Here is a 26,443-nt window from a genome sequence, read left to right on the forward strand (position 1 = left end):
ACCACAAACCCCAGGAACCCCATCCAGGAGAAAGATATAAATAGAAAGCAGGCGACAACAGCTTCGCTTCACTTGGAGGTCGCCATTGATGATGTTACCTAGCCAGGTAATGAAACGTCTGGATATCAAACCTACAGCTCAGTGAGCAAACCTACACCCTAAACCTCAACCTGAGCTACAAACCTTCACAAACCTTGTCATTATAATATGTTAATGCAAAATTCTCACAGCATTAGCAAAACTAAACCATAAGTACTGCTTCATGGGGAAACTTTCCAATAAAAATACTGAAGGTGGAACATTTTGTGTCTAGCCTTATACATCACCTCAGTTCAGCTCTGGTACTATCAACGTGATAGTACCAGAATGTCATGTTTAACTTCCTTATTGTAAAGTGATCAAATAGTCAATACCATCAGTGCAGTTCCTTACTGCAGAACAGCACTACTGTCCTGCCCACAAAGAGCTGCACTTCTATCTGGGCCATTATACAAGCAGATTTTAAAAGATTCAATGTAAAAAATCTCAACAAAAAATAAAAAAAAACCTGGTTGACGCTCCTCCTTTAACCCAAAGGAACTCAACTAACCATTGTCATTTGGCTTTACCAACTCACAATAATCACTCCACACCCAGAAGCAATGCATAAGGATAGAACCAGGGTGCTCTGCTTCTACACTGCTGCATTGAAGGATACCAGGAGTTAGAGCGTTACATTACGTATCAAAGTTCCGTTAAAAAGCTTGTAATTTGAGTTTGGAGGAGTATTCAGAACGAGGTATTTAAATGATAAAGATCGGATCATACAATATTTGGGGAATGCAGTGAAATACAGTCAAATATCTGAATATCAATTATCCAAATTTCGGATTGTCCGAACAAAATCTCAAGGTCCCATAAAAACGCTATCCATTATCTGAACAATCCGTTATCGGAACTCTGTTTTCCAAACAAAATACTCCCCACCCGTGTCGTTTGGATAATCAAGGTTGTTCTGTATTGGTTAAAAACTGCCTGTACAAGGAGCAGTAGAAGTCTGACACTCAATTCCCCCAAAACGACTTCGTTAATTGGAGTTTCAGAGACAGAAACCAGAAAACATTTATCAGTCAGGAGTTACGGAGGCAGGCAGGGAGAGTTCAGGTACAGACCAGCTGAATTAAAGAGCTGGCTGATGGGACTGAATGGTCAACTCCTTTGCTGACAATCACATTGTAAATGCTTTGCCTGTATGCAATTCTCAAGAAACTTCAAGTCCAAAAATATTATTGTTCTATATATTAATCACAGTGGGTCTTGTAAGGATGCGGCCCTGTCAATATTCTTAAAGCCACAGTCTACTGTAACCTCCCCACTATGCCATCCAGCCCCGATGGTTGTAACACAACCATGTGTGTCCCACAGGTTCACTAACAACATTACTGGAGAAAGTAAATGCTATTTACTTAATTGACTGTCAGTAATATTTAGTGGGCACCAAGAGGACCAGGGCAACTGTACGCTACAGATTTGTTCTAAATATCACGTTACTCCATACCAAATTTCACTCAGATTGGTTGAAAGGTAGAACATTAGGAAGTTTCTCTTTCAATGAGAAAAATATGATCACTTGCAATTCATTTTGCAAGCTGCAGAATGTTTTGTTGATGAATCTGATTGATAATATCTTCCAGGTGTGACCTCTTAAAGGTCAGGCAGAACTGATGAGCTCGTGGATGAGCTGCTGTTTCAGTCCTCGCAAGTTTATATGGCTGTGAAACAAGGTGGTTCATTGTTCTAAAATTATGTATTTTTTTTACGAGTAGGGTGGAGGGATAAAAGTGCCTCTTTACATCTCCAGGATTACAGGACACAAAACCTTCTGGAAACAAGCAGAAAGCAAAATAAAAGAGTGATTTCGGTCTGGTTTTTATTCTCTCCGTGAAAATCCCTCTGCAATTCCTCAACAAAACAAGTTTCTTAGTTGGCAATTGTAGACTTAAAGCTGGTTCCATTCCAATCAAAGCTTGCAGCTAAAGGCATGTTAATCTCTTCAAATACTTACTTGTCCCAAGTGACAAATGTTGCTCTCTGTGTTGAAATGCCAAGGGCCACCATCTGCTTAATATTCAATCCAGAATCTAGAAGCACAAAAAAAACACAGGGTTCATTTTAATGGAATGCATGAATTAAGCTAGAAAATCTTTGCTGAGGTTTTAATTGACAACTAATCTGAAGCAATGGGAAGGTCCAAATGTGGCTCTGAGCTTAACGCTACTGAGGTATTCAGATAAGCGTGGCACACCTCCAGTTAGTTCCCACCCTGTTTAACCAAGGATGAGAAACTGCACTTGTGAGGGAGGGGAAGGTGATAACAATGGAACTGCACTTTCAAAAAAGAATCTATCTTCAGTCAAGTCCTACTTCTGACTATGGAACTACAAACAGTCTCTCCAAATGTGAAGAACAAATCGTATCAAGCTTCCTTCATCACCCAAGTAACCTGGGCCAGGATTCCAGGTAAGATCCCTGGCGGGTGAAAGTAAATTCGCCATAGTCCCTAAACACCACTGGGCTGGTCTCTTATGAGAGACAGACGCACAGAGTAGTTAATGAAACAGAGCACCAGAAGAAGTCTGGTGAATAGTTTACCAGTTAGAAAGAAACTGCCCTGAATACAGAATATAGTATCAGAACAGCAACAGACAATTTCAGCCTCGAAATCTGTGCTGCATTAGCCTAACTCATTCATATGGAGTTCCTTTGTTCACTATTTACAACTGACATTAGTCTATTCAAATCACTGAACAAAATTTCATACAATCCAGTTAAACATGTACGTCATTTAAAAGTTTGAATTCAAAGTTTGTTTGAGATGATATTTATTGAAGGGTCAATTAAACAAAAAATACTAAAATTCTGTTTTGATATTCAAACTATTTTTGAAGCAATTACACCACTCCATATCTCTGAAATCTACTCAAACCCCACATTAAGATATCTAAACTTGATAGTCAGGTCTGATGTGAAATGGTTCCATTATTGGGGGCCACACCTTCTGTTGCCAAGGCTCTGAGCTCTGGAATTAACTCTCCCCCACCCTCTGTCTCATGCTCTTCAAGACACTCCTTCAAACCTAGTACAGTCAGCAAAATCTTAATCATCTGACATAATATCTTCCTAAACCACTTATTCTTTGTTCCATAATGTTCCTATGAACTATGTCTTACAGTATTTAAGACAGCATGTAATCATCATCACTGATATTATCAAAACCAGCAGAACATCAACTTTTAACTTTCTCTCACCCTATGTTGGCAAAGTCATTTTTGCTTCACATGATAATATTTTTATCAAGAGACAAACAATGCCACGCTGAACCAAATTAGTTATCAAATAAGCAATGAAAACAAATTTCAAATCCTCCAGGACCTTTTGGTATTTCACCTTGCAAATAGTTTCTGAAAGCCAAAACAAATTAGATTTGATTAAAGCAGGACTTAGCAGGGTAAGAAGTGTACAAATTTGATGAAAAGCAGTTTCAGGACATCAGGAAATTTATACAAACCCGCTAAAAAGGGATACATGTATAACAGAAATTGCATTCCAGGTTAAATCATGAATGGCATAAACAGTGGAGTAGGTAAAAACAGTTTAAATGCAAACGTGACTTTAAATGGAAGAATGAAATTGACAATCTAAACGGATTATATTCCTGTTAACTGATCCACAAAATGTCAATGTGACTGCTCTTCATTTTCTTGTAGCTTCTAATTAAGAAGTCTTTCTTCAGTTAATCTAAAAAGGATACTGGCTATGGTCAAGAATCATTTAAAAAATGGCTCAACATTTCCATGGAGGCCGTCACTAGGGGCCTACAACAACAGTGGGAGTCCCAATTCGAGAAATTCCATTCCATTTCTCAGCATCAGCTATTTTTTCTGGCACAGCATAGGATCAAAGCTACATCCTACAATCCCAAAACGGTCAGTTCCATTGACAAAGTAAACACATCCATCTTGCAATCTTCATGGAGGTACGCCAATGTCGAAGACACACGGTTTACCACCAGTTAGAAGACTCTTGAGCCATTGTCTGGACTTGGGAAATTTTTGAAAGTCATGTTAAAAACACCTTGCCCACTTCAGAAGAGGCTTCACCAACCTCCTGTACGACCTCAACATGACATCCCAACTCCTGTACTCAAAGGGTCTGAGCTATGAAAGCAAGTATGCTAAATACTTTAACCAGCCCATCTACTTGGGATGCACATTTCAAAGAATTATGTACCTGAACCCCAGTTCCCTCCATTCTACAACACTATGTTAATTTTTTTTTTCCTGACATTCTTACACACTTGATGCAACTGCAATACACTGACTTCTGTGAACCACCAAAGTTTTATTAGACAAGTACAAGCTGGGGAGAAACCCTGAACACTCTTCGCCACGCTTGCAAAGCATGTCGAGAGGTGTCCCTGAACAAAGGAAACAGTCCTTCCTTTATACAAAATCTTGACATCACAGTCACTCCCCCACAGTCACATGCCCCTCAAGACAATGCAGTGACAGCATTTCCAGAAACAACATAAATCACCCCTGAACGGCCAAATCTGTTGCAAATCACCTTCAACTATAGGGAGTAGTCAAAACTCCAACTGCAATGGTCCTATTGATCTTGAATAGGATGATGCAGCAAATGTAAATTATCTCTGAATAAGAGGAGATGGCAATGTAAATGTCTCTGAATGCCCAGGGATGGGAATGGAAAATCATTTACACTCGACATGTAGAACAGAGACATCCCACCCTAGCCTTGGGGCCTCCAATTTCCTGCAGATCAGAGCAAACTAACTCTAGTATCACAACTAGTCCAACAATACTGCATGGGAGGGCCCCTTATATAGAGACTGACAGGAAATTTCCAAGCTTTGGCTTCTGTACAAAAACCTAGTCAATCATCCCTTTATTTTTAAACCTAATTTATTTACAGGAGTGGAATTTCCCTCCTGCCCTTGCAACTAAGTGCAGCTCTAGATTGAAATGTGAAAGAGAGAAACTTGAAAATTTACATTATACCATACTTTATAAATCCTCGTTTAAGCTAACAATTCCGGTCAAGGAAACAAAAGGAAAATCAGATAAGCTTGCACAGACACTTTTTTGACCTCAAGTTGGAGCAGAGTGTGCAGCTGTGGGTGCCACATTTTGTAAAAGACACAGCATTGTACATAGCGTAGAAGGGGGTTACAACAACAGCTCGGGGAATGAGAAACTTCAAATAATGAGAACAGATTGATGAGGTTGGCACTGTTCTGCTCAGAGAAGGCGATTGAGAGGATATTTGTTAGAAGTTTACAAAATCATGAAGGGGATGGGTGGAGTAGACAGTGAGAAGCTGTTCCTGGTTGTAAAAAAGAATAAGAGGGCAGAGATTTTAAAAAAGTGATGTGCAGACAGATCAAAAGTGATGAGGGAAAATCCTTTTTCACTCTGAGTAGTTAGGGTCTGGAATGTACTGTGTGGAAATGCAGAGAAGGCAGGTTCCTTTGAGGCATTCGAGAGAATACTGGACAAAGACGGTATGTGGGGTGGGGGGCTGAAAGCGAGATGCTCTTGGAATTGTCAGTGTGGACTCGATGGGGCATTCTATGATTAGATTACATTCCCCACAGTGTGGAAACAGGCCCTTCAGCCCAACAAGCCCACACCGACCCTCCGAAAAGTAACTCACCACCCTCTGACTAATGCACCTAACAACTATGGACAATTTAGCATGGCCAATTCACCGGACTTGCACATCTTTTGGAATGTGGGCAAAAACCAGAGCATCCAGAGGAAAACCACAGACACGGGGAGAATGTGCAAACTCCACACAGACAGTCGCCCAAGGCTGGAATCAAACCTGGGAACCTGGTGCTTTGAGGCGGCAGTGCTAACCACTGAGCCACCATGCCGCCCTGTTAATTCTAAGCGGATTTGCACTATCCATTGATTTGCTTTGAGTGTGCTTCAACTTTAAACAAATTCTGATTACACAAGCTACCGCCCCAAGTTCTCTGCCCTCTGAAAGTTTCCTGGAACCACAGCCAAGTTTCCTCCACATGGAGAGCCTCAGACTTTCCCTGGGCCACCAAGCATAATTACCAAAGACGAGCATTGCTCAATAGGAAAGAAAGGCAGTACAGACTTGGGAGGAGTCTCCAATGCTGTTGCAAAATTATCTGCTCTTTGTGTTACTTGAATCAGACAAACAGGAAACACTGGTATGGAAGAAAACTTGTGAAACTTCAAGTTCTGAGTTCTTTTGACACTGCCCGAGTTCAGGTTCCAGCTCAGCTCATGTTTTGTTGAAATCTTTATTCAGGTCTCCCTTCCATCAGGGCTCAACTGTGCCAACACACTCCTGACTGGTTTTTAACAGGCTATCCTCCATATGTACTGGAGTCAAGATTAGTCAAAGCACAGCAGGTCAGGTAGCATCTGAGGAGCAGGAATATCAACGTTTTGGGCAAAGGTCCTTCATCAAGAATGAGGCTGGGAGTCTCAGGGGTGGAGAGATAAATGGGAGGGGGTGGGGGGTGCGAAGGTAATTGAGAGTGCAACAGGTGGATGGAGGTGGGGTTGAAGGCGATAGGTCAGAGGAGAGTGCAGCAGATAGGTGAGAAGATTGACAGATGGGGCAGGTCATGGGGACGGTGCTGAGCTGGCAGGTTGGAACTGAGGTAAGGTGCGGGAAGGGGAAATGAGGAAACTGGTGAAGTCCACATTGATGCCCTGGGGTTGAAGTGTTCTGAGGCGGAAGATGAGGCGTTCTTCCTCCAGGTGTCTGGTGGTGAGGGAGCGGCGGCGAAGGAGGTCCATGACCTGCATGTCCTTGGCAGAGTGGGAGGGGGAGTTGCAATGTTAGGCCACAGGGCGGTGGGGTTGATTGGTGCGGGTGTCCCGGAGATGTTCTCTGAAGCGTACTGGGGAGACTGATCATCTACTTGCAATGTAGAGGAGACTGCATTGGGAGCAATGGATACAATAAATGACATTGGTGGATGTGCAAGTCGCAGAGGGAAGAGTCTTTACGGAAAGCGGAAATGAGTGGGGAGGGAAATATATTGTTGTGGTTGCGTTCGCCGAGCTGGGAATTTGTGTTGCAGACATTTCGTCCCCTGTCTAGGTGACATCTCAGTGTTTGGGAGCCTCCTGTGAAGCGATTCTGTGATCTTTCCTCTGGCATTTATAGTGGTTTGAATCTGCCGCTTCCGGTTGTCAGTTCCAGCTGTCCGCTGCAGTAGCCAGTATATTGGGTCCAGGTTGATGTGCTTATTGATTGAATCAGTGGATGAGTGCCATGCCTCTAGGAATTCCCTGGCTGTTCAGGGAATAAGCATATCGACCTGGACCCAATATACCAACCACTGCAGCGGACAGCTCGAACTGACAACCAGAAGCGGCAGATTCAAACCACTATAAATGCCGGAGGAAAGACCACAGAAGCGCTTCACAGGAGGCTCCCAAGCACTGAGGATGTCACCTAGACAGGGGACGAAACATCTGCAACACAAATTCCCAGCTCGGCGAACAGAACCACAACAACGAGCACCCGAGCTACAAACCTTCTCAAATTTTGATGGAAATATATCTCTGGTGGTGGGATCATTTTGTAGATGGTGCAAATGTTGGCGGAAGATGCGATGTATTCAGAGGCTGGTGGGGGTGAAACGTGAGGACCGGGGGGTTCTGTTCTTGCAGTAGTCGGAGGGGTTGGGTTTGAGGGCAGAGGTGTGGGACATGGATGAGTTGCGGGACATGGATGAGTTGCATTGGAGAGCATCTTCAACCACGTGGGAGGGGAAATTGCAGCCTTTAAAGAAGGAGGTCATCTGATGTGTTCTGTGGTGGAACTGGTCCTCCTGGGAGCAGATGCGGTGGAAGCGGAGGAATTGGGAATATGGGATAGCATTTTTGCAGAAGGTGGGGTGAACTGGAGGTCTACCTCTGGATTCCATGGCTTAGCCTGCAGCAAGTCCCATTCCCTATCAGCCCTGTGTTCTCTCACTTATAATGACTAACTCAAACAACACCCTGACTAAGAAATTCCCTTCCTTGGTTTCAAATTTCTCAATTGCATAGTCGTAACATCACTGGGCCTATAATCCAAAATGAAGAAGGGCTTATGCCCACTAAAAAAAACAAACTTCCCCCCTTACCTTCAACCGCTTCCTTAACAACAGCAACAAATTGTTCAAACATCTCTTCTGGATTCACTTCCACCCAACCAGGCTTGGGATACAACATGTTTATCTGTTTGGCAAAATTAATAGCAACAATCTAAGTTAAAAAAGCATCAATTGTTACATGATCAGAATGCAGCAGTGCAGAACAAACTTCAGATATTCAAAAACTAAATCAAAGACCAATCATTTAAAAGATCAATCAACTTTAACAAATCACTAAGCACAATCAACTAGACTTGATAAAATTTTAACATATGCAAATTATTTAATGCTCATTTTCCAGTGTCTGACACTTGAACACCAGCAATTGTGAAGTATGGATATGTCGAATTAAGAAAAAGCTCATGGGTGCATCCGCACCAACTGTAATGATGTAAAGAAAAATGGGAGCAAAACCTGATTGGGGGTTGGGAGCTAAACGAAAGCGAGTTCCCAAGAAACTGGTCTCATAAGCTGCACTTGAGTCCATCTACATCTCCCACTGCTGAAGGAAAGCAGCCAAAGACCCCTCCAAACCTGGCTATATATACTCTTCCCCCCCCCCCCCCCCGGGCAGAAGATACAAATGTTTGAAAACACACACAAACAGATTTAAGAACAGCTTCTCGGCAGACTTACAATCGGACTTCTCAAATATTAAATTGATTTTTCTCTGTAGCTGCAACACTATGTACTGCATTTGGTTCTACTACCCTGATGTAATAATGGAAAGGTAGGATTTGCCTGGATAGCACACAATACTTCTCACTGTATCTCAGAACATGTCATAATAAATAAATCAAATAAAAAAAGTAGTATTTTGCATCAAGTTTACACCACAGATTATGCAGACTAACCTATATTGGCTCTGTAAGAATAAAGGGTCAGTCAATCAGTTAACTCGTTTGGCTGAATGGTGGATTTGTGATGCAGAGCAACAACACCAACGTGGGTTCAATTCCCACACTGGCTGCGTTACCAAGGAGGACTCCGATCTCAACTTCTCCCCTCGTCTGTGGCGTGGTGATCCTCAGGCTCAACTCGGCACCATTCACCCTCTCTCTAATGGCGTCTCTACCTTTTCCTGGAGGAATGCACTGTAATATTTATTTTTGTCAGTGTTACCATTAACTTAATGAAGAAACAATTATGGATTTATGGAAGAAATAATATGTTTGACAAACTGTCAAGAGGTTTCTGAGGCTGCAACTAGTGAGATAGATAAGGGAGAAACTAAGGGACGCAGTGAAAAATTAGGAGTTGTAATGGAATCTGCATAGGCATTTTACTTCATTATTTCAGTGATGCACACCTCCTAGGAAAGATACAGAGCATTTTAAAAGGTAGTTCTCCATTCTGCACTTACAGCAGAACAATGGAATGTGGATATTCTGCATGCTTCTCATGTTTAGGCTTGTAGACTTACTTTCAGAGTTGGATTTAGTTTCTCTGATGCTAGTGATCTGTTTTTTAGTTTAAGTGTGTCACATGGACGTGAATATTTCCTTATAAAAATCTGTTTAATATCTTGGAAAAAAAACACAATGGAAAGATTTGTAACAAAAAAAAAAATCACTGCGCACTCCTTAAAATAACTGCATAATTAGCATAGTATTTCATAAACTGTTATTGGTCAGAATTATTCATCCAAGGTCATTAAGACTCTACACTTGATAACTGCATTCAAGCTGGAACATGCCTTTAGCAGAGTCTCAATCATGACCCTCTGGTGACCATTATAAAATGTCTCTAATCTAGATTGAAGAGACCAGGCATTTGTGCAAATGAATAGGGTCATTATTATTTTAAACAAAAACTCCCACAGAAGTGGGAGTTCAACCTCATTTGGAAACTTTTTAAAAAACAATTCAAATTAGTTTACAAAACAGTGGAGAGAACTCCATACAAATCAGATTTGAAAAGAACCGTACATATATTGTAACCATAGAATGTGTTATAAAACTGCATTAAATTCCATTCAGAGTAATCGACTTTGACTGTCACCCAGTTTACACGCTATTGTTCCAAACCTCTCTTGCAATTCTAGAGATTTACGGGTTAGCTGAAACAAACAACTTTGTAAAGTTCGAAGTCACACGACACCAGATTCTAGTCCAATAGATTTATTTGAAATCACAAGCTTTCAGAATGTTTCTCCTTCGTCAGACAAAATCACTTCACATGAAGGGGCAGCGTTCAGAAAGCCTGTGATTTCAAATAAACCTGTTGGACTATAACCTGGCATCACGTGACTTCTGACTTTGTCAATCATTTGTGGAATTTTATTGAACCTTTCTTTTCAAATCAAAAGTAATTCATGGCACGTATGCATCACTGGCTCAACCAGCATTTCCGGCTCATCCCTAATTGCCTTTGAGAAAGTTGGAGTGAGCTGCCTTCTTCAGCAGTCTGCCTGCAACAGTCCATATGCTGAAGGGACACACAATGACATTAGGAAGTGAATTCCAGGATTTTGACCCAGCGACTGCGAATACGCTGCAACATAGTTCCAACTCAAAACAGTTTGGGCATGGAGGGGAACTTGCAAGTGATTGCATTCCCATGTATCTGCTGCTCTGATCTTCTGGGTGGTTAAAGACTTGTGCTTGGAAGGTTTGAGAAAGTGAGGACTGCAGATGCTGGAGATCAGAATCAAAGTGTGGTGCTGGAAAAGCAACCTATCAGACAGCATCCGAGAAGCAGAAGAATTGACGCTTCAGGCAAAAGCCCTTCATCAGGAAGATAATTTCAGAGCAGCGTTGATGAATTGTGGAGACTATGAATATTGAAAGTATTCAATAGGGTGCTAGTTAAGCAGGGTAGCTTTATCCTGGATTGTGCCAAGCTTCTTGAGCATTGTTGGAACTGAATCCAACCAGTCAAGTGGGGAATATTCCATCACACTGACTTGGGATTTGCAGATGCTGAGAAGTTATTGGGAAGTCATGGGATTCCCAGGCTCAGATGTGATCTTGTAGCCACTATATTTACATGGATGGTCCAATTCTGTTCGGAGTTCCATTGACCAGAAACTGGAGTGGGGGATTCAACAATGATAGCGCTATTGAACCTCATGGGGTAACAGTTAAAATTGTGTTTTGTTGGAGATGGTCATAGCCTGGTATCTGTCTGGTGTGAATGTTACTAGCCACTTGTCAGCTCAAGCCAGGATATTAGCCAGATCTTGTTGAATTTGAGCATGGACTATTTCAGTATCTGAGGAGTTGCGAATGGTGCTGAACTGTGTGCAATCATCCCCACTTTCAACCTTACGATGGAGAGAAGGTCATTGATGAAGCACCTGAAGATGGTTGGGCCTAGGACACTACCTTGAGGAACTCCTACAGTGACGCCTGGAGCGGAGATGACTGACCACCTTACTTTGGTATGACTCCTTTAGGCAGAAACCTTTTTCTCGATTCTCACTGAAACCTGTTTCACTTGGGCTCCTTGATGCTACACTCTGCCAAGTATGGCCTTGACATCCAGGATCTGTGACATCATGAGCATCGCAGTCTGGGTCATCAAGACCAAAGCTGTGAGGTTATAAAGAATGGCGACTGATCACAAGAGAGCAATTGAAGCTAACAGCCCAGTGCAATGAGAAGAATGAAGATCTGAAGTTCCAGGTATATGCATTCCCTGGATTGTGAACAGGTTGTGTTTAGGAGTCTGCCCCTCAAGTTGACTCGTACATAAGTTGGAGCACAACGCAGAAGAGTGGAAAGCAGCTGCTCCTCAGGACAGGAAATGTCCATCTGTTAGGTCTTTAAAATTACATCCCTGTATGGGATTGCATTTGCGAGTCAAAGGTATTCAGTAGCATCTACTTCTCCCAGCTGGGACAATTATAAGGCTTGGACTAGTCATTCTACACCTACCAAAGAGATCTGCAACCCTTGGTAGGCCACTAAACCAACGACTGCTGAACAAATTCTACAAAAGTAGAAGGATATTTTCACAGGTCTTGGATATCTCCCTGCTGAACATCACCCCAAAAGCATGAGAGACCATATCAGCATGCGTTGAGGAGCTGCCCTGAAGACAAGGGTGAAAGATAAAGGATCTGGATCAGCAACAGTGGTGGCAATGAAAATCCTGGGAAGTTGGGAATGTGCAACGATCCATAAGGACATCCATAAAGCTTTTTAGTGATCTCATCACCCTGATGAAATTTTGCTACAACATGCCAGGTCTAAAAAGGGTCTTTCTGACCCTCAATGAGGAGTATGTCTGCCATCAGCTGGACAGGGTGAACGTACTTTGCTGACTGTATTCTGGACTGTTAGTGTTACCAACCATTTCACATTTCCATAGCTCCAAACAGTATAAATGCACATAAACGCAAGATTGTGGGCGGCACGGTGGCACAGTGGTTAGCACTGCTGCCTCACAGCGCCTGAGACCCGGGTTCAATTCCCGCCTCAGGCGACTGACTGTGTGGAGTTTGCACGTTCTCCCAGTGTCTGCGTGGGTTTCCTCCGGGTGCTCCGGTTTCCTCCCACAGTCCAAAGATGTGCAGGGTCAGGTGAATTGGCCATGCTAAATTGCCCGTAGTGTTAGGTAAGGGGTAAATGTAGGGGTATGGGTGGGTTTCGCTTCGGCGGGTAGGTGTGGACTTGTTGGGCCGAAGGGCCTGTTTCCACACTGTAATGTAATCTAATCTAAAAAAAAAAATTACGCCAGAGTGGAAGTGATTGTAGACCATCTACAAATGTGCAATGTGATGGAACAAGACAAGACACCATAAGGTGTAGAAACAGAATTAAGCTATTCAGCCCAACAAGTCTGCTCTGCCACTGGATCTAATTTACTGCATCAGGTGCTCCCGATATGGTCTTCTCTCCATCAGGGAGACTGAACGAAAACTTAGGGAATGGCTCACCAAGCATCTCAGCTGTGTGTGCTGACCTCCCAATCACCGCACACTTTCCAACAAGACTACAGCTCCTATCGGAGGAATAAAACCGTATCCTCTGTCTGCCTACCCTCCAGCCCAGAGGACTCAACATTGAGTGCTCCAATTTCAATAACCTCCCTCCCAACCCCCGACTCCCTTCTCAGCCCCTCCTCCTCCCTACCACCAACCCAATTCATTCCTGTCTGTGTGGAGTTCGCACGTTCTGCGTGGGTTTCCTCCGGGTGCTCCGGTTTCCTCCCACAGACCAAAAATGTGCAGGTTAGATGAACTGGCTATGCTAAATTGCCCGTAGTGTTAGGGTGAAGGGGTAAATGTGGGGAAATGGGTCTGGGTGGGTTGCTCTTCAGAGGGTCGGTGTGGACTTGTTGGGCCAAAGGGCCTGTTACCACACTAAGTAATCTAATCAACAGGATAGGGTGCAGGATACCACATTACATCAGGGGAAACAGAACAGGGTGCACGATACAGCTTTACATCAATGTAACAGAATGGAGTGCAGGATAAAGTGTTACATCAGGCTACCAGAACATGGTGCAGGATACAGTATTACATCAGGGTAACAGAACAGAGTGCAGGGTACAGCTTTACATCAGGGGAACAGGGTGCAGGATACAGTATTACATCAGAGTATGCCTCTATCCTTCCGACCAAAGTGCACAACCTCACATTTTCCCAGATTCTAATCCATCTGCTACTTTTTTGCCCACATGTCCAACATCTCCATCATGGGTAGTGAATCAAGTGACCCTCTGGAAATTAGCTTAATGCTCAGCTGCCAAGTTTAAAAAAATACAAATGAAGTTGACTGAATTAAAAACCATAGAAACATGGCAAATAGGATAAGCTTATCTGCTGGCCCTTCAATATTATCCAAGTAGTGAACTGTGGAATTATTTGCTGTAGTGGGATGTCAAGGCACCGTCATTAACTATATTCAAGGCTGAGTTAGTGATCTTTAACCATGAAAGGAATCGAGGGTTATAGGGAAAAGGCAGGAACGTGGAGTTGAGGATTATCAAATCACCCACCAGCTCAGTGAATGTCAGAGGGGACACAATGAGCTGGATGGCCTGCTTCTCATGATTTTATACGACAGTGCAGAAGCACCACCTTAACAGTGATTGAGAATGGTTCAACAATGCTGATCCAGCCAGTGACACACACATCCTGATAGAGAATAAAGCAAGGCATTTGTTACGAGGTCAAGTTAGTATTTCTGAATCTCAAATCCAATGACCATCCTTTGCAGTGAGTTTGTGGAAAAGTTTGTACTTTGACAAATTACAGAGAGACTTCATGACCAGAACAAATCATTGCACCAGGTTTATGTCTGTTGGCCATGGTCTCCCCATTTACAGCTCTGGGCTTATCACATCCTGATCAGAACAAAGTCCTTTCATTGTCAGGATGTGACCTGTGTACTACCACAGAAGGAAATGGAGGCTGAAACAGTGAATGCTTTCAAGCAGAAGTCCAGTATAGGCTGTCGAGTTAAAGGGACCAAAAGGGTTTGGGGAGACTGAGGTAGATGATCAGCCATCATCATATTGAATGGTGGAGGAGATTCAAGGCGATTATTTGGCCTTCTCCTATTCCAGGTTTCGAATAAGACAATCCCTCCATACCCAGTATTAACCTAATGAAGCTTTCCTGGACTATCTCCAGTATTTCTTTCTTAAGATAAGCAGACCAAAGATGTTCACTGCATGCCAACTATTATCGGGTGAACTTGGATATTAGTATTTTGCAATCCACAGACAAAGACTCCCAAATCCCACTGTTCTGCGGATTTCTCAGTTTACATAATATATAATTCAGCTCTTGTACTTTTCCTGCTAAGGTGCATAACCTCACACTTGGGGGCAGCACGGTAGCTCAGTGGTTAGCACAGTTGCCTCACAGCACCAGGGACCTGGGTTCGATTCCAGCCTCAGACATCTATCCACATGGAGTTTGAATGTTGTGTCTGTGTGGGTTTCCTCCCACAGTCTAAAGGTGTGTAGGTTATGTGGATTAGCCATGGGAAATATAGGGTTACAGGAGTAAGGTAGATGGGTCTGGGTGGGATGCTTTTTGAAGGGTCAGTGTGGATTTGTTGGGCCAAATGGCCTGCTTCCAAATTGTAGGGATTCTACGAATATAGTCCATTTGCCAACTTTTTGTTCACTTAATTAACCAATAAACATCGCTCTAAACTGTATGTATCCCCCTCACAACCTACCTTTTCAGCTAATTGTGTGTCACCTGCAGGCTTGGCTGAAGTCCATTCCTCAGCCAAATCATTCATTGACATTGTAAATAACAGCTGCCCTAATGATCCCTCAGGCAGCATTCCACCATCCTGAAAACATCCTCGTTATCCCAACTCTCCGATTTCTACTGGACTGTTCCGCCATTCAGGAGGATCACGGCCGATCCGACATTCGTCAACTCCACTTTCCTGACTTTTCCACACAGCCCTTGATTTCCCAACTGATCAAGAATCTATCGATCATAGCATTAAATATATATGAGGACACTGTCCCTTAAAAAACCTGTTAGTTTCAAAGAGATTGCTTTTCATAGCGAGTAGAGTCCCAACCATTTTAACCTTATGCTCATAAGACAATCAGGGATCATCCAGTGAACCTTCTCTAAGCTGCCTCTAATTCAATGATCTCTTTCCTTTAATAAAGAGCTATAACTGCCCACAGGATTCCAGATGTGGTTTCATTGGCACCTTCTACAGTTGCAGTAAAACCTCCGTACTCATGATGTGGAGATGCTGGTGTTGGACTGGGGTGGAGAAAGTTTAAAAAAAAAAATCACAACACCAGGTTATAGTCAAACAGGTTTATGTGGAAGCACTAGCTTTCAGAACGCTTGTCCTTCGGCAGGTGGCTGTGGAGTATAAGATCATAAAACACCGAATGTATAGCAAATGTTTACAGGGCGATGTAACTGAAATTATTCATTGAAAAAGAACTGGATAGTTTGTTAATTCTCTCATCTTTCAGAATGACCATGCTGGACCATGATATAAATTCCAGAACTTTTTATGAAGTTACATTTTCAAATAAACTTCAACAATAGGTGCCACGTCAGCTGATAATGCATTGAAGATGTGACCTTAAAGTCAGTCTCTCTGTACTCCAACGTTCAAACTGAATCTAATTCTAAAACAGAGATCTATGTAATCTTACACGGATCCATGCAGTTTTTGAGCAAAATAAACTGTAATCCTGCAGTACAAATTCACCCTACAAACTTGTGCTCGCGCATCCGTGTGTGTGTGCGTGCGTGTGTATACACATACACATTTGAGAGGGGGTGCGGGTGCGTGTGCGCGAGAGAGTGTCGGGGGTGTCATATGTGAGCGTATGACAGAGAACTTGTGTATGAGTGAGGGTCTGAGAGTGTATAGGTCTGTAGGAGTGTGCATGCGCGCAAGTGTGTGTAGTGTAGTGGGGTCACCTGTAGTGTGACATGAACCCAGGCCATCCCAATGGGCACCAAATTTAGCTATCAGCTTCTGCTCAGCCACTGTGTGTTGTTGTCTGTCCCGAAGTCAGCCTTGGAGGATGGTTGCTACACACTCCTGCAGACTCATATGCATGCTCTCTCTCATACGCACGCACACACTGCACACTCAGCCACACAGGCTTATACCCCTTTACACACACACACTCTCAAACCAGCCGCGCGCCCCCGCCCCCACACACACACACACACACACACACACCTTTGGGGTGAATTTGTACTTGCAGAATTACATTTTACTTTGCTCAAAAACTGCATGAATCCATGTAAGATTCTGTAAATCCCTTTTGCAGAAATAGAATCAGTCTGATCATTGGGGCAGAGACAGACAGACTTTAACCTCACACCTTCAATGCATTATCTGAGTTGACATGACATCAATTGTTAAAGTTCACTTGAGAATGTAACTTTAAAAAAACGTTTTAAAGGGATTTACATATGAAAGAACTGAAACCAGCATAGTCATTCTGAAAGACGAGAGACTTAAACAATCCAGGTCTTTTTCAATCTATCATTTCAGTTGCATCACACTGTAAACTTTTGTTATAAATTCTGTGTCTTACGATCTTATACTCCGCAACCACCTGAAGGGGCAGCACTCTGAAAAGCTAACATTTCCAAATAAACCTGTTCAACCATAACCTGGTGTTGAGAGATTTTTTAACTTTGTCCTTCATCTTATACTCCTTGTAATAAGGACCAACACCCCATTAGCATTCCTGATTTCCTGCTGTCCCTGTGTGCTCGCTTTGTGTTTCACGTACAAGTTCTCTCAAGTCCCTTTGTGTTGCAGCTTGCTGAAATTTTGCTCCATCTGAATAATATTGTTCTTTTGTTCTCACTTCCAAAATAAGCAACTTGGCATTTTCCCACATTTCAGAGGAACCTTGATTATCTGAATTACACGGGTGGAGTGTATTTTGTTCGGTTAATCAAATTCCGGATAATTGAATGCCGGATAACAGTTTAGCTGAGCTTTGGGACCTTGCTGGATAATCCAATATTCGGATAATCGAGGTTCCTCTGTAAACTCAATTTGCCAACATTTTGTCCACTTCCTTAGCCTGTCAACACCTCTCTGAACTGTTTGCATCTCTCTCGCAACTTGGCCTTTTCACCTATTTAGGTGTTGCCTGCAAATCAGCCTCTAGTTCATTGACTTCCTTTTTCCAAGTCATCATTATATATTGGAAATAATTATAGACCCAGCAACAATTCCTGTGGATCCCCACTGTTTACAGTTCACCAACCTGAAAAAGAACCTGTTAACCGCACTGTCAATTTCATGTTTGTAAGTCTATTTACAACCTGTGTCAACAGAGACCCTCCAATAACGAGCTGCTATTTATTAAGCAACTGAATGTGCAGTAGCTTGAAAAACACCCGCTCAAAACTGAAATATATTTCATCACTGCTTGCCCTTTATCTAGGCTGCTTGTTTCCTCCTCCAAACTCAATTTTTTTTAAGTATGATTTCCCCTTTGTGAAGCAGTTAACACTGCTTGATCATGTTAATGTATTTCTAAATGCTCTACTCATACATAGCATCATAGAGATATATAGCACTGAAAAAGACCCTTTGCTCCAACCCATCCATGCCTATCTGATATCCCAATCTCACCTGGTCCCATTTGCCAGCATTTGGCTCATATCACTAAATTCTATTCATATACCCATCCGTGTCTTTAAACGTTGTAATCGAACCAGCCTCCATCACTTCCTCTGGCAACTCATTCCATACATGCACCACCCTCTGTTAGAAAAAGGTGCCCCTTAGGTCAGTTTTAAATCTTTCCCCTTTCACCCAAAACCTATGCCCTTTCATTTTGGACTCCCCTAGTTGGGAAAAAGACCTGGTTATTTACCCTATCCATGCCCCTCCTGATTGTATAAACCTCTATAAAGGTCACCCCTCAGCCTCTGACACTCCAGGGAAAATAGCCCTAAGGTTAGAGTGGTGCTAGAAAAGCACAGCTGGTCAGGCAGCATCCAAAGAGCAGGAAAATGAATGCTGCCTGACCTGCTGTGCTTTTCCAGCACCACTCTGATCTGAACTCTGGTTTCCAGCATCTGCAGTCCTCATTTTTGCCTAGATCAGACTGTATCTGGGAAAATTAACAAACAGTGAAACTCACGACTGATCTTGGAGGAACTGTCGGGAGAAGTTCACGGCACAGAATCAGACAAGTTAATTGTTGTTTTAAGTGTGGCCTCCAGAGAATCTGCAATAGTGAGTAGAGTGGGTTCTTTCTTGATAAGATGTTTTTGGAAATACGTCTCTTGATTAAATTTAAAATACAAGCCATAACTATTAATTTAATCTGGGACGGGGTTATTTTCTGGGTCTGTAGATTGTGAAGGAACAAAAATGGCCTTTAATAGAGTGTAGTGTCAGATGTGGGAGTTTAAAGAGTGTTTAAGGGTTACTACGGATTATATCTGCATAAATGCTGTTGGATGAAAATCTTATCAGATCGAATAAATCGGTTGGAGAGACAGATAGAAGCGATGAGGAATTCGCAACAGCAACAGTATGTGATGGATAGCAGTTATAGGAAGTGGGGAAAATCTCAGATACAGTCACATAGATGGGTTAATTCCAGGAAGGGTAAGAGAGGTAGGCACCCAGGGCAGGAGTCTTTTGTGGATATACCCATTTCAAACAGGCATGCTGTTTTGGAAAATGTGGGGGTGATGGATTCTCAGGGGAACGTAGCACGAACAGCCAGGTTTCTGGTATTGAGACTGGCTCTAATGCAACAAGGAGTACGTCGGCTTCCAAGAGATCAATTGTGTTAGTGGATTCTGTTGTCAGAGGTACAGACAGACGTTTCTGTGGCCAGCAGCGAAAAAGCAGAATGGTGTGTTGCTTCCCTGGTGCCAGGATCAAGGATGTCTCAGAGATGGTGCAGAATGTTCTCACGGGGGAGAGGGGCCAGCAAGAGGTCATTGGTTCCAATGTGGACAACGACATAGAAAGGGAAATGGTTGAGACTCTGAAGGGAGATTACAGAGAATTCGGCAGAAATTTAAAAAGGAGATCCTCAAAGGTAGTAATATCTGGTTTACTCGCAGTGCTACGAGCTAGTGAGGGCAGGAATAGGAGGATAGAGCAGATGAATGCATGGCTGAGGAGCTGGTGTATGGGAGAAGGATTCACATTTTTGGATCATTGGAATCTCTTTTGGGGTAGAAGTGACCTGTACAAGAAGGATGGATTGCACCAAAATTGAAAGGGGACTAATATACTGGCAGGGAAACTTGCTAGAGCTTCTCGGGAGGATTTAAACTAGTAAGGTGGGGGGGGGGGGTGGGATCCAGGGAGATAGTGAGGAAAGAGATCGACCTGAGACAGGTACAGCTGAGAACAGAAGCGAGTCAAACAGTCAGGGCAGGCAGGGACAAAGTAGGATTAATAAATTAAACTGCATTTATTTCAATGCAAGGGGCCTAACAGGGAAGGCAGATGAACTCAGGGCCTGGTTAGGAACATGGGACTGGGATGTCATAGCAATTACAGAAACATAGTTCAGGGATGGACAGGACTGGCAGCTTAATGTTCCAGGATACAAATGCTACAGGAAAGATAGAAAGGGAGGCAAGAGAGGAGGGGGAGTGAGGTTTGTGATAAGGGATAGAATTACAGCTGTGCTGAGGGAGGATAGTCCCGGAAGTACATCCAAGGAAGTTATTTGGGTGGAACTCAGAAATAAGAAAGGGATGATCACCTTATTGGGATTGTATTATAGACCCCCCTGAATAGTCAGAGGGAAATTGAGAAACAAACTTATAAGGAGATCTCAGCTATCTGTAAGAATAATAGGGTGGCTATGGTAGGGTACTTTGACTTTCCAAACTTAGACTGGGACTGCCATAGTGTTAAGGGTTTAGATGGAGAGGAATTTATCAAGTGTGTACAAGACAATTTTCTGATTCAGTATGTGGATGTACCTACTAGAGAAGGTACAAAACTTGACCTACTCTTGGGAAATAAGGCAGGGCAGGTGACTGAGGTGTCAGTGGGGGAGCACTTTGGGGCCAGCGATCATAATTCTATTAGATTTAAAATAATGATGGAAAAGGATAGACCAGAACTAAAAATTGAAGTTCTAAATTGGAGAAAGGCCAATTTTAATGCTATTAGGCAAGAACTTTCAAAAGCTGATTGGGCGCAGATGTTCGCGGGTAAAGGGACGGCTGGAGAATGGGAAGCCTTCAAAAATGAGATAACGAGAATCCAGAGAAATTATATTCCTGTCAGGGTGAAAGGGAAGGCTGGTAGGTATAGGGAATGCTGGATGACTAAAGAAGAAGTTGAGGGATTGGTTAAGAAAAAGGAAGCATATGTCAGGTATCGACAGGATAGATCGAGTGAATTCTTAGAAGAGTATAAAGGAAGTAGGAATATACTGAAGAGGGAAATCAGGAGGGCAAAACGGGGACATGAGATAGCTTTGGCAAATAGAATTAAGGAGAATCCAAAGAGCTTTTACAAATACATAAAGGACAAAAGAGTAACTAGGGAGAGAATAGGGCCCCTCAAAGACCAGCAAGGCGGCCTTTGTGTGGAGCCGCAGAAAATGGGTGAAGATACTAAATGAGTATTTTGCATCAGTATTTACTGTGGAAAAGGACATGGAAGATATAGACTGTAGGGAAATAGATGGTGACATCTTGCAAAATGTCCAGATTACAGAAGAGGAAGTGCTGGATGTCTTGAAACGGATAAAAGTGGATAAATCCCCAGGACCTGATCAGGTGTACCCGAGACCTCTGTGGGAAGCTAGAGAAGTGATTGCTGGGCCTCTTGCTGAGATATTTGTATCATCAATAGTCACAGGTGAGGTGTCAGAAGACTGGAGGTTGGCTAACGTGGTGCCACTGTTTAAGAAGGGTGGTAAAGACAAGCCAGGGAACTATAGACCAGTGAGTGTGACAGAGGTGGGCAAGTTGTTGGAGGGAATCCTGAGGGACAGGATGTATATGTATTTGGAAAGGCAAGGACTGATTAGGGATAGTCTTTGTACGTGGGAAATCATGTCTCAAAAACTTGATTGAGTTTTTTGAAGAAGTAACAAAGAAGATTGACGAGGGCAGAGTGGTAGATGTGATCTATATGGACTTCAGTAAAGCGTTCGACAAGGTTTCCCATGGGAGACTGGTTAGCAAGGTTAAATCTCACGGAATACAAGAACTAGCAATTTGGATACAGAACTCGCTCAAAGGTAGAAGACAAAGGTGGTGGTGGAGGGTTGTTTTTCAGACTGGAGGCCCGTGACCAGCGGAGTGCCACAAGGATCGGTGCTGGGTCCTCTACTTTTGGTCATTTACATAAATGATTTGGATGTGAGCATAAGAGGTACAGTTAGTAAGTTTGCAGATGATACCAAAATTGGAGGTGTAGTGGGCAGCGAAGAGGGTTACCTCAGATTACAATAGGATCTGGACCAGATGGGCCAATGGGCTGAGAAGTGGCAGATGGAGTTTAATTCAGATAAATGCGAGGTGCTGCATTTTGGGAAAGCAAATCTTAGCAGGACTTATATACTTAATGGTAAGGTCCTAGGGAGTGTTGCTGAATAAAGAGACCTTGGAGTGCAGGTTCATAGCTCCTTGAAAGTGGAGTCGCAGGTAGATAGGATAGTGATGAAGGCATTTGGTATGCTTTCCTTTATTGGTCAGAGTATTGAGTACAGGAGTTGGGAGGTCATGTTGCGGCTGTACAGGACATTGGTTAGGCCACTGTTGGAATATTGTGTGCAATTCCGGTCTCCTTCCTATCAGAAAGATGTTGTGAAACTTGAAAGGGTTCAGAAAAGATTTACAAGGATGTTGCCAGGGTCGGAGAATTTGAGCTACAGGGAGAGGCTGAACAGGCTGGGGCTGTTTTCCCTGGAGTGTCGGAGGCTGAGAGGTGACCTTGTAGAGGTTTACAAAATTATGAGGGGTACGGATAGGGTAAACAGGCAAACTCTTTTCCCTGGGTTGGGGGAGTGCAGAACTAGAGGGTGAGAGGGTAAAGATATAAAAGAAACGTACGGGGCAACTTTTTCACACACAAGGTGGTGTGTGTATGGAATGAGCTGCCAGAGGATGTGGTGGAGGCTGGTACAATTGCAACATTTAAAAGGCATTTGGATGGGTATATGAATAGGAAGGGTTTGGAGGGATATGGGCCGGGTGTTGGCAGGTGGGACTAGATTGGGTTGGAATATCTGGTCGGCAGGGACAGTTTGGACTGAAAGGTCTGTTTCCATGCTGTACATCTCTGTGACTCTCTGAATGAAAACCTCTCATTCGTGAGTTCATTCCAGTGCAGCCATGATGGGCCAAATAGCCTCCTTCTGCACTGCATTGCATAATTTGATGAGTCAGGAAATTTCTTTACTGGCCACAGAAATGAGGTGACTTGCAGCTGCAAAATTATAATGTGTGAAATTATTTTTTGAAAAAGGGAACATTAGGAGAGATCCTGTAGACCAGTCTTACTCTAGTCACGGTCCTGAGTTTGGAGAGAAAAACATTAAAGCCAGCACAAGGTACATATCACATTGCAATAGTTGCAGGTTAGACTTTACTAGGCTAGCTGAAGAAGGGCTCATGCCCAAAACGTCGATTCCCCTGCTCCTTGGATGCTGCCTGACCTGCTGTGCTTTTTCAGCAACACATTTTCAGCTCTGATCTCCAGCATCTGCAGGCCTCACTTTCTCCTAGCTAACACATAGCCAGGAAATATCGCACTTACAGCTGCTCTCTTCAAATTACTGCTTGCATTAATACAAATAGTTTGTCCTAGTTAATGAAAGGTTGGATTACATTTGAAATATCAATTCTCATACCCTGAGATTAACTAGGCAACTGTAAATCGATAGGTGCATGGGTCAGTAAACCACTATGGTAAAAACTCACCACAGCACCAGGACTGCTCTCTGAGTGTGTGTGAGAGAAAGAGAAAGAGAAAGAGAAAGAACTTGGAGGTGGTTTAACTGGAGGTCTCACCTAGCCTGGAGGCGAGATCTAGAGGTCGGTGCTTCACGGTAACCTCAGCCAGTGAAATATTCCGCCCTCCACTAGATACTCCTAACATTGTCGACAGTGAACATTGCTGTCCATCCCAAAGAGAACACCAAAAACATTGACGTAAAACAAAACTCTCACAATAAAATCTGAATTAATTTTAGTTTTTACAAAGTTGGCGCCCTTCACAACCGCCGAGGTGCCCACAACTTTAATGAAGCTAAACTTTAAAAATCAAGCTAAATAGTAATATTAACGCACCCCACCCCTCACTATAAAACGACACAACGGGCTGAGGTTGCCTGGAAGCCGGCAGGTCTCACTGAGAACCGGAGAGCCCAGGTTACCGTTTCAGACTCAGATATTACCCTCACCCCCTTCACCTCGGTCAATCTTACCGGCCGACTACTCGACCCTTTGATCTTGGCGGCGGGGTCATACACGTGGCACCTGACCGACGTGGAGCCAACATCGACGGCCAGAACGTACGTGTCACTCCGGCGAAGGCCATTTCGGACAGACCCCATCCCGGGGGCTGGGGGGGGGGGAGAGAGAGAGAGAGCTGGGAGCCGGGACACTTCCCCCAAACCCGCGGGAGGGACAACTCAGACACTCAGGAGGCGGGGAGCCATGAAACAAGGCTGGCTGATTAAAAATAAAAACCCGCGGGGGGCGTGAGAGAGAGAGGAAACACTGACAAAACAACAACAAGGCAGGTGCTTTAAAAAGAAAATCTAAGGTTGGAGGGGGTTTGAACCGCAAGAGAAGCGAGGGGTCTCCAGCGGAAGGTAGCAACAAACACGGAGTTTGTTACTTTGTATCAAAGGAAATGTATCCAAGTGAAACACTCGCATCCTCGCGCTGGGCCTGCCCACAGCGGGATCCCCGGCCACTGAACGGCATCGTGATTCCGCTCAGGCTGCCGTGCCCCTAACGAGCCCCTCCCAGACCCCCCCCAAAGTGAAGGGACGGCTGCTTCCTCCACCCCCCCTCACCCCGCCCCCTGTGACGCAGCGCATCAGCCCATGTGAAAGGGGAGGTGCCCGGCGCAGAGCCATCGCTGATGTTCTCGTTGTTTGCAGTCGGTAGTGTAAACACATCCTTCCCTCCAAACCCACCGGGTTATCGGGCAGCGCCTCCAAATAAACCGGTTGGACTATAACCTGGTGTTGAGTGATTTTTAACTAAATTAATTAGTCCCATTTGCCATCGTATGCTTCCAAACCCTCCCTGTTCACGAACCCATCCGGATGCCTTTTAAATGTTAAACATGATGTGGAGGTGCTGGCTTTGGAGTGGGGTGGACAAGGTCAGATGTGACACGACACCAGGTTTACTTAAAATCACAAGCTTTCTGAGCGCAGCTTCTTTTCTGGTGATGTCAGTCCACCTGACTAAGGAGCAGCGCTCCAAAAGCTTGTGATTTCAAATAAACCTGTTGCACTATTTGGAGATGCAGGTGTTGGACTGGGGTGTACAAAGTTAAAAATCACACAACATCAGGTCGTAGCTAGTGTGCTTCCAATTAAACCTGTTGGACTATAACCTGGTATTGTGTGATTTTTAACTGTTACACTATAACCTAGTGTCATGCTCTGAAAGCATGTGATTTCAAATAAACTTATATTGGACTATAATCCAGTGCCATGTGACTTCTGACCTTTTAAATATTGCAATTGTATCCACTTCCACCACTTCCTCTGGCAGCTAGTTCCACATACGCACCACCCTCTGCATGAAAAAACTGCCCCTTAGGGTCCCTCTTCAATCTTTCTCCCTCACCTTAAATGTACACCCTCTAGTTTTGGACCACATCCTGCCCCAGGGGGAAAAACCTTCTCTATTTACCCTATCCATGCCCCTCATGATTTTATAAACCTCTAATAAGGTCACCCCTCAGCCTCTGATGCTCCAGGGAAAATTTAGTTTTGTGTCAATAGCTCCCTCACTGAAAAATTTCCAACCTTACAACACTCCACAAATGGACACGATTGGCTTGAAAGCACGTCAGGACTTGTCCCTTGGTGCTACTTAAATGCACCCTGCTTTTTCCCAATAGGTGCTGCCAGACCTGCTGAGATTTTCCAGCAACTTCTGATTTTGTTTCAACTTCAATGCAAGTCTTCCCGTGAATAATGCAATTCTGTGGATCTATCTAAATCCTCACAGAATAAGGAACAGTCATCATCTCAAATGCAGCAAAATACGATGGATGCTGGAAATCTAAAACAAAAACATAAATTGCTGGAGAAACTCAGGTCTGACAGCATCTGTGGAGAAAAGAACAGGTTTAAATGCAGAGGTCTTTTTCCCAGGGTAGGGGAGTCCAAAACTGGAGGGCATAGGTTTAAGGTGAAAGATTTAAAAGGGACCTAAGGGACAACTTTTTCAAACAGTGGGTGGTCTGTGCCTGGAATGAACTACCAAAGGAAGTGGTGGAGACTGGTACAATTACAACATTTAAAGGCATCTGGATGGGTACATGAATAGGAAGCATTTAGAGGAATGTGGGCCAAGTGCTGGCAAATGGGATTAGATCAGTTTAGGATACGTGGTCAGCTTGGATGAGTTGGACCGAAGGGTTTGTTTCCGTGCTGTATAACTCTAGGACTCTTCTTCAGAAGAGGATTAGAAATGCTGCCAGTTTTTAAATTCAATTATCTAGATTAGATTAGATTTTCTACAGTGTGGAAACAGGCCCATTGGCCCAAACCAGTCCACACCGACCCTCCGAAGAGTAATCCAACCAGACCCATTTCCCTCTGACTAATGCACCCAACACTATGGGCAATTTAACA

At 43.5% G+C, this 26,443-nt stretch overlaps 1 protein-coding gene across 3 annotated transcripts in view; it reads right to left on the reverse strand.

Moving 5' to 3' along the window:
• Positions 1-24,573, reverse strand: part of gk5 (glycerol kinase 5) — an 88,947-nt gene extending 64,374 nt beyond the window's left edge. The window contains exons 1-3 of one of the 3 annotated variants that reach the window (XM_043702789.2): positions 24,044-24,573; positions 8,183-8,276; positions 2,045-2,120 (exon numbers count right to left, since the gene is read on the reverse strand). In XM_043702789.2, coding sequence (XP_043558724.1) covers positions 2,045-2,120; positions 8,183-8,276; positions 24,044-24,172 — 299 coding nt within the window. In that variant the 5' untranslated portion in view covers positions 24,173-24,573. The remainder of the gene's footprint in view (positions 1-2,044; positions 2,121-8,182; positions 8,277-24,043) is intronic. The other 2 variants (XM_043702787.2, XM_043702790.2) reach the window with 2 other exon arrangements.
• Positions 24,574-26,443: the final 1,870 nt, after the last annotated feature.

This window comes from Chiloscyllium plagiosum, unplaced genomic scaffold, assembly GCF_037043375.1.
Source record: "Chiloscyllium plagiosum isolate Xiang-an unplaced genomic scaffold, Cpla_swu_hap1 HiC_scaffold_13, whole genome shotgun sequence".
In the NCBI taxonomy this organism is placed as follows: Eukaryota; Metazoa; Chordata; class Chondrichthyes; order Orectolobiformes; family Hemiscylliidae; genus Chiloscyllium; species Chiloscyllium plagiosum.